We start from the raw sequence: 17,451 nt of genomic DNA, 5'->3' as shown, positions 1-17,451 counted from the left end.
AATAAATCTGCAAAAATGTCAAATTCTGTGTTTTTCTGTCAATATGGGGTGCTGTGTGTACATTAATGAGGAAAAAAAATGAACTTAAATGATTTTAGCATATGGCTGCAATATAACAAAGAGTGAAAAATTTAAGGGGGTCTGAATACTTTCTGTACCCACTGTATGTCACTTCTAGTTCTTTCATGTCGGCTTGGTGCCTCTGCCCTTAGGCATGTATACAAGCTAATAAATAACTGGGTGTTTAGGGTGGCTGCTAAAAGTAGCTGTGTTTTCAGATGTTTAAACTAAAGAGATGTCCCACTTTGATCTCAATTAATAACCAGTGGGGCTGTACTGGTACAATTTCATCTTCCACTCAATTTGTATTTTCCAATACCAGGCCATGAAGTCCCTTGTACCTCTGTCGTTTTCTCTTTTTCGTTTTTCTTTTTTCTGAGCACCTGACTATTGTGACTGGCTGTTTGTGAGGTTTACATGTATGAATGCCCTGTTACAGCAGTGTGACAGACCAAACCATTTTGTTGCATTAAAGGGCGCAAAGAAAAACTAACTTAACTATACATATGGAAATGTGGTGGATAAAATCAACAAGGTTTTCTGTAACTCAGAAATACTATAGCCTGTTAAATTTCCAGAATTACCCCCCAGCACCTGAAACCCGATTGAGTACTACCTCCTGAAATTTTAGCTCCTGGAAATTGTCTCCTAAGTGGCAGAGGACAGTGGAAACCAAAACAGAACCTGAGATCAGGACTACAAATTCATTTATAGGTTGGTAAGTTGCTAACTGTTGAGCACAGCTGAAACACATTACACCCCATTCTGTGTGTCTTTGTGTCTATCAGGATGATATCATTGGCAAATATTTGTTAAGCATTTCATGTTTTGTTAAGCAACTGTAGTATTTAGGCTGGAGTTGCCAGCACAGCTGATATTATGGACAGCCAGTGTATCTCAGTGGGATCTGGGTGTAGCATGGAGGAAAATGCAACACACAGTGGAACGATTTTTAGCCTAGAGGAAGGGTTATGTCCTGCAGTTTCAAGCAATACATTAACTTCTTCTCTATTGTCTTTGATAAAGCTGTGGTTATCAGGAACATATCTTAATAACTAGAGATAAAAGAAGTGACAATGTCAGGATGTTTTCCATCCGCCACGTTGATATTATGAGGTGTAATGAACATTGCAGTCATAGGATAGCAAGCCAGTAGTGTGACTTCAGATTTTTCGTCTCATTTCATTCATCATTACAGACCCAACTAAAATGCGGAGCTTTAAAATACTGCCAAGATCTGCCTGAGGTGCTACCCAAAGTTTCCACAAGTGGTTTCCATCTTACCCTGCCTTCATCAGTTGAGCCTTTACAGTCTGACATCTTGGCAGTAGTGCAGTCTGCACACATCTTGTACACTTGGTCTATAATCATCAATGATGAAGGCTCTCCCTGCTCTCTCTTTTTTTCCTGCTCCACTTCAGTTTCACTTCCTTAAGTGTTTAAAGATGAAATCATAACTTTCCACATATTGTTGGTGAGCTGTAATTTTTCTCTTGTCGTCTCTGGACATCATTGTGTTTGAACAGCTGTCTAGCTGAATGAAAAAGTTCTCAGACTGGGTAAGAGCTTTAATAATTTATTTGCTAAAGTGATGAAATTACAAACGGGTAGCATGAAATGACAATTTTGCGGTATGAAATTACTTCACACTGCTGTTCTGGAATAGTTAGAAAATATGTGAAGGTGAAATCAAACTGAATGCAATGTGAGTTGTTACTGTTATTTCCATGAATTTGACAGCAGGTGTCTTTTTTGCAGTCAGTGTATCTTTTTTCTAACCCAACTAGCCAGTGGACAAACTGTACAAATGCAGTCTTGCCAAGTTATTATTACTGTATGTCAGGGGAAACTATCAGCACAGCCTGAACTGATTTTGTTTCCATGAGTTCACCACGTCAACAGTAACACCAACAGCTTGACTGTTTGCAAGGCAAAGGACACATTATACGCTTCAGTGTGTAAGCACACAGGGTGTACAGGTGTAGCAGTTGACATGAGACAAAACTGTTTGATTTAAATTGAACGTAACGTGTGAAATACTGTTGTAAAGGTGTGAATGCTGCCAGCAGACTGACGTGATTTGGTCATTTATAGCGGGTCTTGTTTCAGTTTTCAAAAATATAAAATCAGGCCGATTCCAAATAAGCTCTGTACCTTCTCATTCCAGTGGAAAAAACAAACAAACTTTGACTTATTTGGCACGTGATTGTACTTTTAGGATATTGTACATATGTTTATGTTCGGACATGCACAATATGTACTGTATATACAGTAGAATATACAAAAAACACATGTATGCTGTACATACACATGCCCACACAGATGATACCCAAAAACACATGTATGCTGTACATACACATAAATACATGGGTGCATACACACATATGCCCACACAGATGATACCCCAACATTTAAATCAGACTAAGGTGATCAGACTAAGATTAAGGTGATAGGGAATACATTATGTCATTGAGGGTCTTCCCATAGCTGTAGAAATGTGTGTGTGTGTTGACCAGATTTGATCTTGATTATATTTCTGTGTTGATAATTTTAAAACGAGACAGAGTAACCTGTGTGTGTGCATGCATTTGTTTGTTTTCTCTTACAGTAGACAGTTTGTGATAGTCTATTTTCATTTTTTACTGTCTTGTTCTATAACAAAAGAATAAAGAAAACTTAAGGATTTCAGTACAAAATATCTGCATTAATCAAGATCTAGAAGTTTGATTTCAAATGTCATTCCTTCACATTAATCAAGGCACGTCGATAAATGTTAGGTGGACCCTCTGAAAACACTGGCTCACCAGTAATAAGATGCAAAGAGATGTGATGACTGTGGGGTGAAATGTATCCATAGCAACAAGTTTCACTGTGTGGGAGGCTGTGAACCATTAAGGCTATGACCTAAACAAAAAAGTGCTAAATAAATGCAGGTTAAACACATCACACTCAACGAAAGACAAAAATAAACTAATCTTGCAAGTAAACATTAACAGGGTCCAAGCACCCTGGTGTAGTTTTATAAACATGACACTACTTCCTGGTAGAAACATGTTATTCCCCCCATTTGTACAAGTGTATATAAAGAAAGAAGCACACATGTGAACATGGCAGACTAAGTCCTTTGTATGTCCACTTGTGCAGCAGTGTAGTGTTTCATCATTTGAATAAATACATATATTCAGTATCAGACTGAAAACAAAGCCATGAAGTCGTGAGAACTGTCCACAGACCTGCAAGACAGACACAGATATGGGGAAGGATACAAGAAAATTTCTGCAGCGTTGACAGTGCCCAAGAGCACAGTAGTCTCCATCATTCTCAGATGGAAGAGATTTGGAACCGGCCATAATCTTCATCAATCTGGTTGTACAGCCAAATGGAGCAATCAGAAATGAAGGGCCTTGGTCAGAAAGGTAACCAAGAACCTAAGGGTCACTATGATTGAGATCCAGAGTTCCTTTCTGGAGATGAGAGAACCTTACAGAAGGTCAGCCATCAGCGCAACGCTTCCAGCACCTGGTCTGGATCCTCGTCAAACCTCGGTCACACTGATGTATCTCGGGCATGTGGCCATTTAATCTTCACCTTCTCACAGCTTGCATCACGTGGAGGTTCTGGTCACTGTGGAGTGCTTCTGGGACTGATGACACCTCTGTCTTTGCTGGCTCTAGGCCTGTGCATTGTGCTGCCTGCACTTCTGCAAAAACACTCACTCATTGTCTTATGTCCATGGCTCTTAGTTGTTAACCTTGAGTTTGTCTGGTTGGGGTGCTCTCGGGCTCCCCTGGGGAAGTAAATTCAAAGCTTGACCTGTAGATTGCTTTCAGTCCTTCATCTCAGAAGGTGTGGTCAGGGGTGCTAACCCATGCCTGCCCTGTTTGTTTTTCTGTGTGATCAACTTTCTTTCTAGCCATTGCCAAACTTTCTTGGCTGTCAACCACACTATTCCTGGTAGTTATAATGATACATCTTATGATGCAAAGCTAGAGCGCACCATCGGGGATATATCTGGACAGTTGTTTAAGACGTTTGGATTGTATACGCGTTTTTATTTGACAACACGGTGCCTCGGTATGTACTGTAAATAAAACATTTTATCACATCAGACTGTAGTAGAGAATAAATAAATCTGTGTTAGAACCTCAATTGGTAGTTTAATATTTTTAATTGAATCAAATTGTTTCAGTATTTTGATTGTTTTAAACATTATTTGTATAGAATCAGAAATTTGTGGGTAGAGAGAGAATAGGGTAACATTCAACAAAGGTCCCTGATCAGGCTCAAATTAGGAACATTAGTTACATGGTACTGTATGTTTCTGAAAGCACTAAGCCAACATGAGGCCCCATGTCATGTTAATTACATAGTGAAAGATTGTTATACCATAGAGTTCAGCCTGTTGCCGCTGAATTCATGTGGTGGGCCGCCTGGCTCTATTTAGCTTGACCTAATGGGTATAATTGGTCTTGTTTTCACTGGAGAAGATGGCATCCCATGATGGTCTGGATGTTTTCAGCCCAATATGAAGACACTTTTGGAGCAATACTGTGTATTTATTTTGTTTGGAAGGCTATCACATTTTGAGATGTTAGCCACATCAACCTAATCACTACAGAAATATTGGTTTTGGTGGCATCTCATCTCTCATATCAGCTAGATTTTTATTTCTGGCTGTTTGAAAGACCTGTCTCAACTGCCCAAGGAATAGTTAAACAACTGGACAGTTTAATGGGTGAGACAGTATCATGGTGTCATCACTTGGCAATCATAAATACAGCACACTCTGTTAGGGCTCAGGGTGACTTTCTAGTCTGGTATTTAGTAACCTTTTGTACAAAGTAATTAAGACTAATTGTAGGTGACTAGATGTTTTCCATAAGGTTCCAGGTTTTTTTTATATGGTGTGTGGATATTGAGAGACAATTGGTAGTATATCCAAAGACAAAATCATCAAATTAGAAAAAGCAATAAAAGCATATGCAAGCTAGATTAATGTTAAAATAATGTGCATACCCTCTACGTGTATTAGTAAAAACATTGCTGGGTTCATTTATAAATATCTGATAAACAAAATGTATAGTAGCTTGTTTTTTTTCTACCTAAGGAGCACGCTGGCTTTGGTCATAAATGTTCTCAGTCATAAAAGCTTTCACAAAGGCTGTGTGTTCTTTCCCTGAAGTGAAGGCCTACATTTTGATTTGAATCAATACGCTTGCTATCAGAACACAATTCGTTTTATAAAGTAAGCATTCTGTCAAAGCATCCGTGTTGGGTTTCTCTAAGTGATTCCCTGTCTTGTGTTGTCTCATCCAGGGATCTACCTGTTGGACATGATCTACATCGACTCAGCCTATCCTGCATCAGACAGTATCATAGAGACAGAGCAGCGGACCAATCAGATGAACAACCTTCTGAGGATCATCTCTGACATGCAGATGTCATGTAACTATGGTAAGAAACACATGAGAAACAAATGCATCATCCAGTAGAATGAATATACTACATGCTTGCTAGAGATGTATTAAATTCTGGTTACATTTATTGATGTAAATTCATAATACAGAAATATTAACTATAATGCAGCAATTTAAGATGGCTGCATCTATACCACTAAATACTACAAAGGTAAAGAACCAGCTAACAGTGCCAATTCAAAATCCATTTTCTGGTATAGAATCAATGACTTTCAAGAACTTTCTACACACTGTAGTGTAAAACCAGCTTCACTTTAATTTTATTCTTATTATCACCCAAAGTAGAGAGTTTAATGGTGTCTACACACATGTCCTAGTATGGTTATGTTTCTATTTCACTGAGTTTAAAACACTCCTGTAGCGTTCACCCTGACGCTGATAAGCTAAGAGTCCTCCTGTTTTTGAGTTTTCAGTTTTTCTTACACATCTCTTCAAACTCTGAGATATTCTTAGATCAAGTTTTAGAGAACGTCAGGGGACTGTGAGGGTTGTTCCAAAAGCTTCAGTTTGTGTTTCTTGAAGTAGTTCATGGTGGATTTGGAAGTCTGCTTTGGATAATTGTCCTGCGGTAGAAGCCAGCCTCTTGTCACTCCGACTTGACTGACTACAGGACATTTACATGTAGTTCAAGTTCATATTAAACTTGCAAAAATACTAGTAGACATACTCATTTGTTTGTTTTGAACAACACTAATGTTGCACTTTGCAAATTTACTTCTTTTCACTTAAAAAAATCTAACTATTTACCCAAGATTGCATATGAATGTATTTAACATTTCCTCAGGCTGTGACAACAGTGCTGTTGGTGTGGGCCAGTGAGTCTGACTCAGGCCCTCCACAGCCAAGTGTCATCTTTAAACCCAGTCTGAGTTCTGTCAAAACATTAAAAAAATGTCATATGGTTTTGTACATTTCTGTCCAACCACCAGCTGTTTATTTTGTGTGGAGAGCTGTTCAATCAAGACATTTAAAGCGATAAATACAGTAGGAATAGCCTTTTATCAAATTCAAATCCATTATTAAGCCCAAATCTTTTCAAATCCCTTATTGGACACAAAAGGTTTTAAATGCAGCCTATTTAATTTATAACCTGAAGCTTCAATCTGAAAATGAGATGAGCAGCAGAAGATGTGAAATGTTCAGTTGAATGTATTTAATGCATTCAGTTATAGTTTGATCTATATCTGCAATTACACTGTAGCCTTTTGTATTTCATCAGTTACTGACTGACATCCTTGAAGTTTTGTATAAAATTCCCTCATGAATGTCAGTGATTCAGATTATCAAGCGAGCCACAGCCACTTTTCTTTTCCAGCTGTCACTGCACACAGAGTAATGCAGGATAACAACATGAGAGACTGTAAACCAAGCCTTGTCTCAGAATGACTTGTTGACTACAAAGCTGTAATGGAAATAGCAATTGGTGATGGAAACCGAGGGCAGTGTGACTTGTTCCTGTTCACTACACACAGCTCTGGGGCTGACTATTAGTGAAAGCAGCTAAATTGCCATAGGAGCTCTTAGGAGAGACACCCCATGGTGCTTTGAATGAACTGTGAGCAGGACACATACTTTTTGTCACAGATGATGAACAGAGGCATTGAAACATGATTCTTACAGGCAAAATGTAAATCTCATCAAAACATCTGCAATACCAAATTACCAGGCCCAAGTTAGTGGGACTGGTGAGTGAGAGGTCATTTTTGTTCAAAAACATGATCTGAGCTGGTTTACTAAACTCCTGTAACTTTAAGTATTTTCACTAGTGTTTCTACCTCTGTTGTTGTTATGGTTGGAGGTGTGGATCTCTGAGATGTTGAAAATTATAACCACCAGCCTTGATGCAACTAATGTAGGAGCACTGTCCTCAGTATTATCCACAATATTTCTCCATTTCACAGACATGATCATACTGTATATCTTCTTCCTCTTATGTGCTGTTATTATTATTATTTGCATTTGTATTGCAGTTTTTGGGATTTTTTTTAATGCATGCAAAAGAAAGTATTCAGATTAAAAGACCATGACTGGTTTGTGTGTGCACACATGCCTTTTTTGTACCTGTTGGCATTTGTAGCCCACTACATTACCTGTATTTCATCAAGTGGATATTTGGAGCTGTAATCACTGAGTCCATGTCTCTTATTCTTTTTTTTGTTTCCTTTAGTCAAAATAACTGAAAGCAAATCCTATAGACAGTGTGAAGTATGCTATCTAAGGTGACTTCCTCCAGCCTTTCTTTCTTTAGATCATCTTGTGACCCTGCCGCATGTCCAGAAGTATCTCTTGTCAGTCCGCTACATAGAAGAACTACAGAAGTTTGTAGAAGATGACAACTTCAAGTAAGTGTTATCTCGATGACTGGCACTGCAGAAGAGGTAGTAAACATTTACACTCATGAAATGATCTGTGTTTAGGCCCATTACAGGATCAATACTTTCTATTCTGGACACTCTTTTGGGCTTCTTTTAGCCCTCTGACAGTCAGAACACCAAGACATTCACTCTGTCCATTTTGGTCATGACAGGCCTGTCTCTAGCACATGGAAATATTGAAATAGACGTGAAATTGACAGGGGTCAGTGCACAGGAAGCAGGATGTAAGGCTACAGGCATCTGCTTTTAGCTTTCTTCACAGAGAGTTCATTCATCAAGCAGACAGTGATGACTTTGGCAGGCAGTGTCTCACGTCCTTTATTCAGAAACAAGTATTGCTGTCTGCCACAGCTCTTGACACTTTGGATTTAACACTTGATGTTTGTGGTGGGATGTCATTTTAGTGCTCTGGTTATATTATCTGAGGTTGATCTTTATCAGACTGCAGTTTTCAATGTGGTTGTGCTCAAATGATAGATCAGGCTGGCTCCATTTTATTGTTCTCTCCAATTAGGCTACGTTCACATTACAGGCATTGTTGCACAATTTCAAATCCTGATCTTTTTAAGTTGGTGACTCACTCTTCATGCAAATGACGTATCTGGCTTTGGTGTGATTTAACTGAAAAATGAGCCCTGTGTGTACAAGAATAACCATATCATTTGTGCAATGGTCAAATTGTGCAATTTCCTCAGAAACTGCCTAGTAACATTGTTCCACCCAGTTTGGCTTGATCAGAAGCTTCTCCATAAATGTCCAACATGTAAAATAAAATAAAAATCATCATCGTTCCACTGGCCCCTGTCGCTGTTGTTGCTCTCCTCCATGTTTATTGTTACCAGTCTGTAAGAGGCTGACACTGAATGATGACGACAGGCCATATGTGCAAAGGATGGAGGCATTAAAACAAACCACATGAATTCTGACAGTGCTCGCATAGACAGAGATCGGCTAAGAATATGCAAGTGGCCAAGATCTGATCTGAAAAATTTTGATTTGTTCACACATCCATGAAAAGATCAGATCTGAGTCACTTGAAGGGGAAAAATATAACTCTGACCTAAATAATAAACATATAATCAAATTTATACATTTCCAACTATTTCACCAAAAATGGAAACTTTATGAACTTGATCAAGATGCTACAGCAGAACTGCTTTTACATTACATTCAGTTGTACAGTACTTGTATACTTAATAAAGTGCTTGTGAGTGCAGATGTCCACCGGTTTTGTCTGCTAGCTGATTTTGAAATGACTTTTCTCTCTAAAACCTATTGTCAGGGTCTTTATTTTAAGAACATTTAACTTTTAACCTCTTTAAGACACAGACTCCACTAGCTAAAATTGATATCTGAATATTTGCTGCAGTAGTCTAAAACGTGCAAGTGGAGAGCTCCAGGCTGACGTCTGTTGTATAGTTACTTTATCAAAGAGACTATTGTGTTTTTCTTTTGAGTAATATTGGGAAGATCAGTAAAAGAGAGCCTTGAATGTGGGACATACAGTGAGGAAAATGTTCTTCAGGGTTAGGGTTAGACTGAAGTCATTCAAAGCTCTGCGTGTCAGACAGGCCAAAGGGTACCTTGCATGTGTCTGGCAGGTTTGACATAGCATCAGTATTTGACAGTCTGGCAGTGAGAATGGGTTGAATAACCAGAGGGCACCATTAACCTGTGCACACATGCACACTGACATTAGAGAGGAAATCTGCTTTCCAGACCTGTGTTTTTGAATTAAAATTGAAATGTGAGAGGAGCTTTTTTACAGAACATGTGTAGGCGAGTCCCCTGAGCCCCACATCAGGTCAGTAATGTGTTAAATCAAGAGTTGCTTTGGGGGTCAGCTGGCTTTGTCCAACATAATGGAGGCACCAGTGAAAAGCAGTAAATTACAATCTGCTGCACCATTTTCTATTGTTAGAGATGAAATGGAAAAACAGGCCTACATCATTAGGCTCAAGCATCATAGGTCAAATTCGTCCGATTACTTTTGAGAACGGGGGCGTTGTTTATAAAAATTACCATAATTCTAAACAGTTAAAGCAATATTTTTGTTAAATCCCTTGAATTCAAGCTGTAGTAACATATTGACTGCTTCATTTCAGATCCATTGTCGTAATGTACAGAGGCATAATTACAAAAATTCTTACTGTCCAAATACTTATGAACCTGACTATATATAGTTTAGTCTATAACCATGAGAGCCTGGACTTATCCTGGGGTCAAAAAAACAAAATATCCAGATAACCATAGCTGGCATCAAAGTTCAGCATTACTCATTTTATATTGAATCTGTTAAGCGATGTACAAAGACCCCCCCCCCCCCAAACAGACAAACAGCTGTGGTAACGGTTGATCATATTTTTAGAGTTGAGGTTGTCACAGAAGACAAGAAAGAAAACAGATACACAGATGAAATCAGGGCTGATTGTGTGATGTAATGTAGACATTAAACATGTGTTTGAAGTTTGCATGGCCCTCCCTTTCTCTTCTCCTTTGGAGCCAGCTCTGTAAGCATTCATAAACACAACCAAACCCAGTTTCAGCACTTAATGACTATTTAACCTGAGTTCTTTCCACCCAGTGTTTAAATAGTTTCCAAATAAAAACTTTCCAATTTAGCCGGGAACTACATTTATTGGGAGTATTCCCTTTGCTGGTAGATGAAATAAGAATATGCAGATAATAGGAGAAGCCTGTATCTCCAAGTTCATACTTGCATTCTTGGGAGATTAAAGTTTCTGGTTAATTAACTCTGTGAATACACTACTGGAGTTCAAATCGCCACAGTGTGTTGTGTGTTTCTGTCTGGACAGGAGAAATATTAACTGTTCAGTGAGCAGCTTTGGACTGGTGTCTGTAATGGCAACCATTTCTTTTGCAGGCTGTCTCTGAAGATTGAACCTGGCAATAGTTCCCCTCGCATTGCTTCTTCTAAAGAAGACCTGGCAGGTAAGACACGTGCTGCTAATTTCGGCACCTATTTTTAATTTGGCTTTAGTGGATTGTGGATTTTTAGTGGATTGTAGAGGAGCCCATTTTCTCCGAGAATGTAACATGAGATGAACAAGAGAGAATGTTACTGAATGTAAGATGGAAGCTTATTAACCATCAAGGGGCTCAATCACCAGATATATAGGAAACTGTTTTACTTATCAAAAGTTAGTTTGTGACTTTGAGACTTTACATTAAAGCTGCATTAACTAACTTCTCGCTCTAATTTTTTACCATTAATAGTGAAGTGAGTGTCAAAAATACGCGAGCAGTGTCCCCTCCTCTTCTCCCTCTGCTCCTCCTTGCCTTCCTGCCCTGTCTCTGCAACTACATCGTATGTGGTCATTACAGCCGGAGACAGCTGTGGCAGTCAGATAGCGCAGCAGTAATAACCAGCTCCAGAACTAATGCATATGGAATATAGAGCACATATTGTCAGATAAAGTGGCTTCCATTTTAGTGATATGATAATATTTATGTATTGTTGTCTGTAACCGATGTATCTGGAGTAACACGAGCAAATTATACAGAGGAATGTTTTTTCCCCAGTAATACTGATGCAGTACTAATGTTCCAGCCACTATTGCATCACGTTCAGTGTTACGTACTTGATACACAACTGTAAGTTGTATGTGGAATAGGAAAGTTTACATTATCAAAGTTACACTTTGATAGTTGAACTAACTCCCCACTTTTCTAGTTGTGTCAATGGCGTAAATTTTAACGACGACTCACTAAAATTACTCATGGACTGCAGCGTTACGTCTGACATAAATTGGACCAACACTGAGTAGAAGTTAGCTAAATTATTTCATTTGGTTAGCCCTAAATTACTCATACACTTAATGTACCTGGCTGCTTTTCATAAATTGGCAGTGGTTTTAATAATCTGTTCTGTGTATAAGTGTATGTTAGATTTGTATTTATGTAGTTTGATTTCTACAGATTTTCAGCCTGGCTGAAGAAAGACTCAGCTGAGGAAATAAACTGAAAAATTGTAGAAGTTTGACATGCTGTGGTTTCACAGTTCAAGGTAGTGTAACTAATAAACAGGGAGCCTGGCTAACTGCTTTGATTTATTTTTAGATAAATGAACTCATGCCATTTACGGCCACTTAAGCCAGTTAATTTTTTACTGGAACTTAAACTCCTGTAGAGGTAACAGTTGACTAAAATTCCCCTTGAGCCAGTTAATGATGCAGCTAATAGCAGTATACCGCAGCTGCACGTAGGCCATTCCACATAAGTGTCCTCTGGGACTGAATATGCTGATCTTTTTCCATAGACTCATGCCTTACAGGTTGGCCAGCTGCATGGTGGGAATTGTTTGTAATGATTACCATAGAAACTACTGGTCTCTCTCTCCTTCTCTCTCCCTTGTGTTCTCGCTCACTTATCACACAATTCGGTATAATTACAATTAAGACAATTTGGAGGCATTAATCTTCATAGAGGGACAGAGTCATTATGTCCTTGTTACTGGACTGCGGGAGGGCTGTGCACTGAAACAAGGAAAGGTTTCCATTTCAGTGCATGTGAATTACAAAGGCATCTTTCTGTTCCAAGAGTGTAAAGTGATGCAGTCACTGTAATACACAGGATGTCGGTGAATCAGTAAGGAAGGAAGTGTGTGTCTGAGCTATTACATGACAAAGCTCGGCTGGAAACGTGATGTTGCCGCAGGGTCAACATAACAACATAAAAAAAAAAGGCTCAGGTTCCTGTTATTGTTACAAGATATTTTTTCCTTCTATAGGTGTATTTTTCTCACCATTACTACATATAATGTTTCATATTTTCTAATGAAAAGCATATTAATGCTGTGAGAGAAGACTTTAAGCACAGCGATTACCTTGGTAGGAAGCACTTAGAGTAACCGCGCATCCTTCTAATCAGCATTGGTTTAAAGAAACCTCTTTCAAACTCATAATCAGTTGAATGGTGTGAATTGTAATCCTCCCACTGACTGACTGGCTCAGTGGGTGGCCTTGAATTTCTGCAGAGAGTCGTGGTAGAATATCCACTCTCACTGTACTGTAATCCAGGACTGGAACATGTACCTACACTCACTGAAATATTATTGCTATAATTTACCTAAATTACAAAATTTCTTAATCAGTTACACCCCATATTGTACAGATAAAGGTTAATTTTGTCATGGTGAATTCTCAGTCTCTCAGGACAGTGCAGTTTCCCCAGGAGCTTTGTCAACCTTGAGAAAATCATCTTTGTAAGGGTAGCTTGACCCAGGGACAGTCTCTCTGCTGCTTCCATTTTCAACATGTTTGACATCTGTTGCTTTCTCATCTCATGAAATGGTTTGACCACATGTATTAATCCACACAGACACTGAAACACAACTCACCACAGGGATGAAACTTTAATACATTTACTGAGCTATTTGCCCACAATTGTAATGAAATTGGAACTATTTGGGTGAAACCATTTTGTAATTTTACCATGACCTAGTAATTTGCACACAGTTAAAACAATATTGCAACCAGTTCTTGTGGAAAAATCATATTTTTCTTTGCAAAAAAATCAAATGTACTAATGATTACTCTAATTAATGAGCAAATAATGATCTTCCTTATATTTTATTTCAGTTAAGTAACTTAATAAAACATTTTAAATCATATTACCAAGATAAATATGATTGTAGTGTACCATAAATAATTATTAAACAAAGTGGGCCTATAAAATATGAAATTTATTGGTTAGTGGCTTTATATATTAAATTATAGTTGTAGTAATCATTTAAATTTCAAATCGAGTACTGCAGAGATTTGTCACCAAATGACATAATATTAGTAACTTATTGAAACATTTTAAATCATGTTACTGAATTTGATCCTGTTTATTATTTGATTATTACGTATTGAGTTATTATTAGTACATTTGATTTTTTGCAAAAGAAAATATATATTTTTTCTTCAGAGTAATTGGTTATAACATTGTTTTTAGTAGTGTGCAAATTAACAGGTCATTATCTTAAAATTACAAAACGGCTTCACCTAAATAGTTCATTTCATTGTACTTGTAAACAAATAACTAGGTAAATATCTTTATGTTTCACTAGCTGGTTGCACATTCATACAAATAGTTGAACAATTTGGGGGTAATTACCATGTAATTGGGAGCAAATAGTGGAAATAATGGAACAATTATTGGGTAAACATTATGTAAGTAGTGGCCTGTAATTTACTAGGTTACCTTTTTCCTTCTATGTCTGTTCTGTATTTTCTTATCATCATTTACTGTCGATATCAAAGAGAAACCTGCTGTTCTAAATGAACTGTTCTGACTTGAGTGATGGTGTTCTCTTGTTGGCCACATGGTCATTTGGAGTTATATAATAAGCTGTTCTGGCTGTGTCCACTAGCTTGTTGGCTCATTCAGCACAAGCAGATCTCATGCACATCACACACTGCCAAAACATAAGAATCTGGTTTACTCACTCTCTCCATGTACAACAAGCGAGTCTAAGATGTCATGGTGCATTGAGCAGAACATGTGCAAGAACGAAAACAAGAAATCCCACGTGACATGATGTATTCCATCATTTCATACACCAGTCTGCACATAAGTGTGGAAAGAGGGTGGTGGTGCTGTATGTGACTAGCTGTTCCCATCCTGAGAGTACTCGCTCATTTGAATGAAATGATACAATCGTCTGTCATAAATCGTCTTTGGGAAGCCTGTGACTGAACTTCTTGTAACTCAAGTTTAATAGCACAATCTGGCTAATTTGTGCAAGCTGTTTTGCAAAGTCTTAGCAGCAGTTGAAGTAGCTGAGTAAGCAGACACGTGTACATGATATGAGCTAAGAGCCAACACAGTACCAGTCACCTGGACTTTTTAAATTCCTTTCTGGACATGTCCGCCTCTGCTGGGGATCACAGCTGTCCTGTCTCTCCCTGCTTTGCTGAACCATCCCTAGCATGTGTGCATTTCAGTCTTCCTCTCTGCTGTATGATAATAATATATTGACAAGTATTAAGCAAAACCTGGCACATTAATAGTCACCTAATTACACATGGTTGGCAGATAAAGGTAAAAATCCAACTTGTGTAAATAAAGTGCTGTTGAGGCTCTTGAACGGCTTGTGTCGCTAACCACAGATTCTCCAAGTGTGTGGAATTTTACTGGGATGAAAATCATTTTTCAAAAATATCCTTTTACATGCAGTAGTGTTTTGATGGTGGTGGTGGAGAGCGTTTTCTAAATTGTTCCATTATTGTTGAGCTGGGTTACGATTTATTGACTGAGCCGTAGCATATGAGTCTGCTTACAGTATCTAGTGAGCTCTCACATTTCTCATTGAATGCAGTTAGTTTTAGCTTCAATGTTTGCAAAACAAAGCTATCAATGACCAAAACTATAAGATTCAGTTCAGGCCTGTAATCCCTTTTTGGCTCAAAGATAAGCACAGCCTACATGTTCTCAGATTTAATGTATCTGACACATTAGTTTTCACAGGTTACTTCATCCTAATACTGGGGGCACATCATGCAGAGCTTCATCTAATAATAAAAATATAAGTAAAAAAAGTTAACTGGGACATTCTGACACCTGAAATGAACACGATATAGTTAGCATGTTTCACCAGAGAAGTCATCACATTCAGTGGGATTCTTTCTTTGAGTACCACAGATATCTAACATAATTAGTGGAATGAGTTTAGTGGATTAATCACTAAATAAGAAAGGAAGGATAACGTTTGCATATTTTACATTATGTACTTTGAATATTTTACGTACATGTCCTAATTTGCATTATTTTGCCACATTATTGCTCCTGATTATAAAATTATAGATGAGTAAACAATTTTTCACTGCAGCAGTCCTGACTTTTCACAAGGCTCTTAAGGCTCATAGTATTTATTACCACGTAATAACAGCATACAAGTCTGATGTGTTACTGTATGAATATGGTGAAACCAGACAGTCCAGCTTGGTCCAAACTGGTCACATGTAGTTGATTGAATGGTGTGTTTCCAGTGAGAAGGAACAGAGTGATTCAGATGTTCCACTGGCACATGGCAACACTGCATCAATTCACTGAGCCAACACAACACAGTCCTGACACAAGGCAAAGCTGTGGCTGGACTGATGGTAGGATTACATAGGCAGACCTATTAATCACACCAAGACCCTCTAAAACATATGTAGATCGAGTCACTAGATTCGGTAAAGGCATTGGTTCATGATGTATGGTAAATGGTTTTGTGCAGAGGCCCATTCTGTGCCTCAGTGGCTACATCTAGTGGATTTGATTCTAAGCATATCCAAGGTAGAGCAGATATATACATTTTAAAGAAATCTGCTGTATTTTCTCCATGTCATGGAATATCTTGCACTGAAAAAGCCCAGATTACCAAAAAGGCAAGGCAGGTATTTGCAGAGAGAGGCAGTGTGATTATTTCTAATTCTGGGGGAGAATTTGTATGACTAATGTATAATATTATCCAATATGGATGCTGTAGTATTCCATGACAATGTAGCCCTGTCTTGTAGAGGGGTCCTGTGACAAAATAATTTTAGTTAATTTTATTAACTCCTTTCTTCTCTCATTTCATTGTGGTGTTTGGACAAAAAGAGGATTTTGAAAAGTGATGTTCCCCCATCTTGAGTGGAAATTAAGCCCTTGTTATCTGTTACTTTCTTAGCACATACTGTACAGCATATTAAAAAGTTTTAAGTGCAACTGACGAGGGCGAGCGCTATGTTAAAAAAGATGTTATTACATATACACACTAAAATGGAATAGAAGTAATGCAGTGATTAGCATTGATGACCTGTTTTCTGTTTCAGGTCTGTCCGAGGTATCGGCCTCTATGAGGTATAACCGACGGCCTACCTGTCCTGATGCCTCTGTCGGGGTCCGCATCCCCACCCCCCCTCCCTCCCACCACAGGAAGAGCTATAGTTTGGGAAACAAGTGAGTTCAACAAGGGCATTCTCAAAGTTACAGTAGATTCAAGATTTTATTCAAACAAAATATGCAGTTTATCCAAATCTGTGTAAAAGGCCAACATGCAAACAAAGGTTTTGCAATAAGTTTCAGTGTTCAGTAGGTTATGGGGCATTTAGTGGCAGCTGTTCAAACTACAACACTGGTAAACTTGGTAAGCCCCCCAAATTTGTTGCTGTTAAAAACACTACACTCAGAACATTGCTTACTGTTAGTAAAAGTCTGTAAGTGTTATCAGAAAAATGTGCTTTAAATATCAGATGTGAAGTCTGCATTATATTCTATGTAGTACTGATGTTCATGTTGGCTAGCTGGCTAATTTTCATTTGCAGTCCTTTAACAAGATGCTCAGAAAAGTGCTGGTTAGAAATTAGAGAGCAACGAGACACCATAAAGACCAAAATGCCAACATAATGAGTATGCTCGTGGCATGTACCATGCAGAGCAGCAGAAAACAGCAAACCTTCCCTAAACCTATACAGCAACACTACCCACTGTTTGGTACATCTGGCCATGTAAGTGACAAAGCAACCAATCACAGCTAAGCATGAGTAGAATCTTTTTTTTTTTTT

The 17,451-nt window shown here is 38.2% G+C and overlaps 1 protein-coding gene across 1 annotated transcript in view; it reads left to right on the top strand.

The window, feature by feature from the left end:
* Positions 1 to 17,451, top strand: part of LOC109970842 (ras-specific guanine nucleotide-releasing factor RalGPS1) — a 76,925-nt gene that overhangs the window by 40,197 nt on the left and 19,277 nt on the right. Inside the window, exons 9-11 of the mRNA XM_020618691.1 lie at positions 5,377 to 5,514; positions 7,786 to 7,879; positions 10,797 to 10,864. Of these exons, the coding sequence (XP_020474347.1) occupies positions 5,377 to 5,514; positions 7,786 to 7,879; positions 10,797 to 10,864 (300 nt within the window). The remainder of the gene's footprint in view (positions 1 to 5,376; positions 5,515 to 7,785; positions 7,880 to 10,796; positions 10,865 to 17,451) is intronic.

Source organism: Monopterus albus, unplaced genomic scaffold (genome assembly GCF_001952655.1).
Source record: "Monopterus albus unplaced genomic scaffold, M_albus_1.0 scaffold209.1, whole genome shotgun sequence".
Classification (NCBI taxonomy): Eukaryota; Metazoa; Chordata; class Actinopteri; order Synbranchiformes; family Synbranchidae; genus Monopterus; species Monopterus albus.
This window is presented reverse-complemented; position numbering and strand designations above follow the sequence as displayed.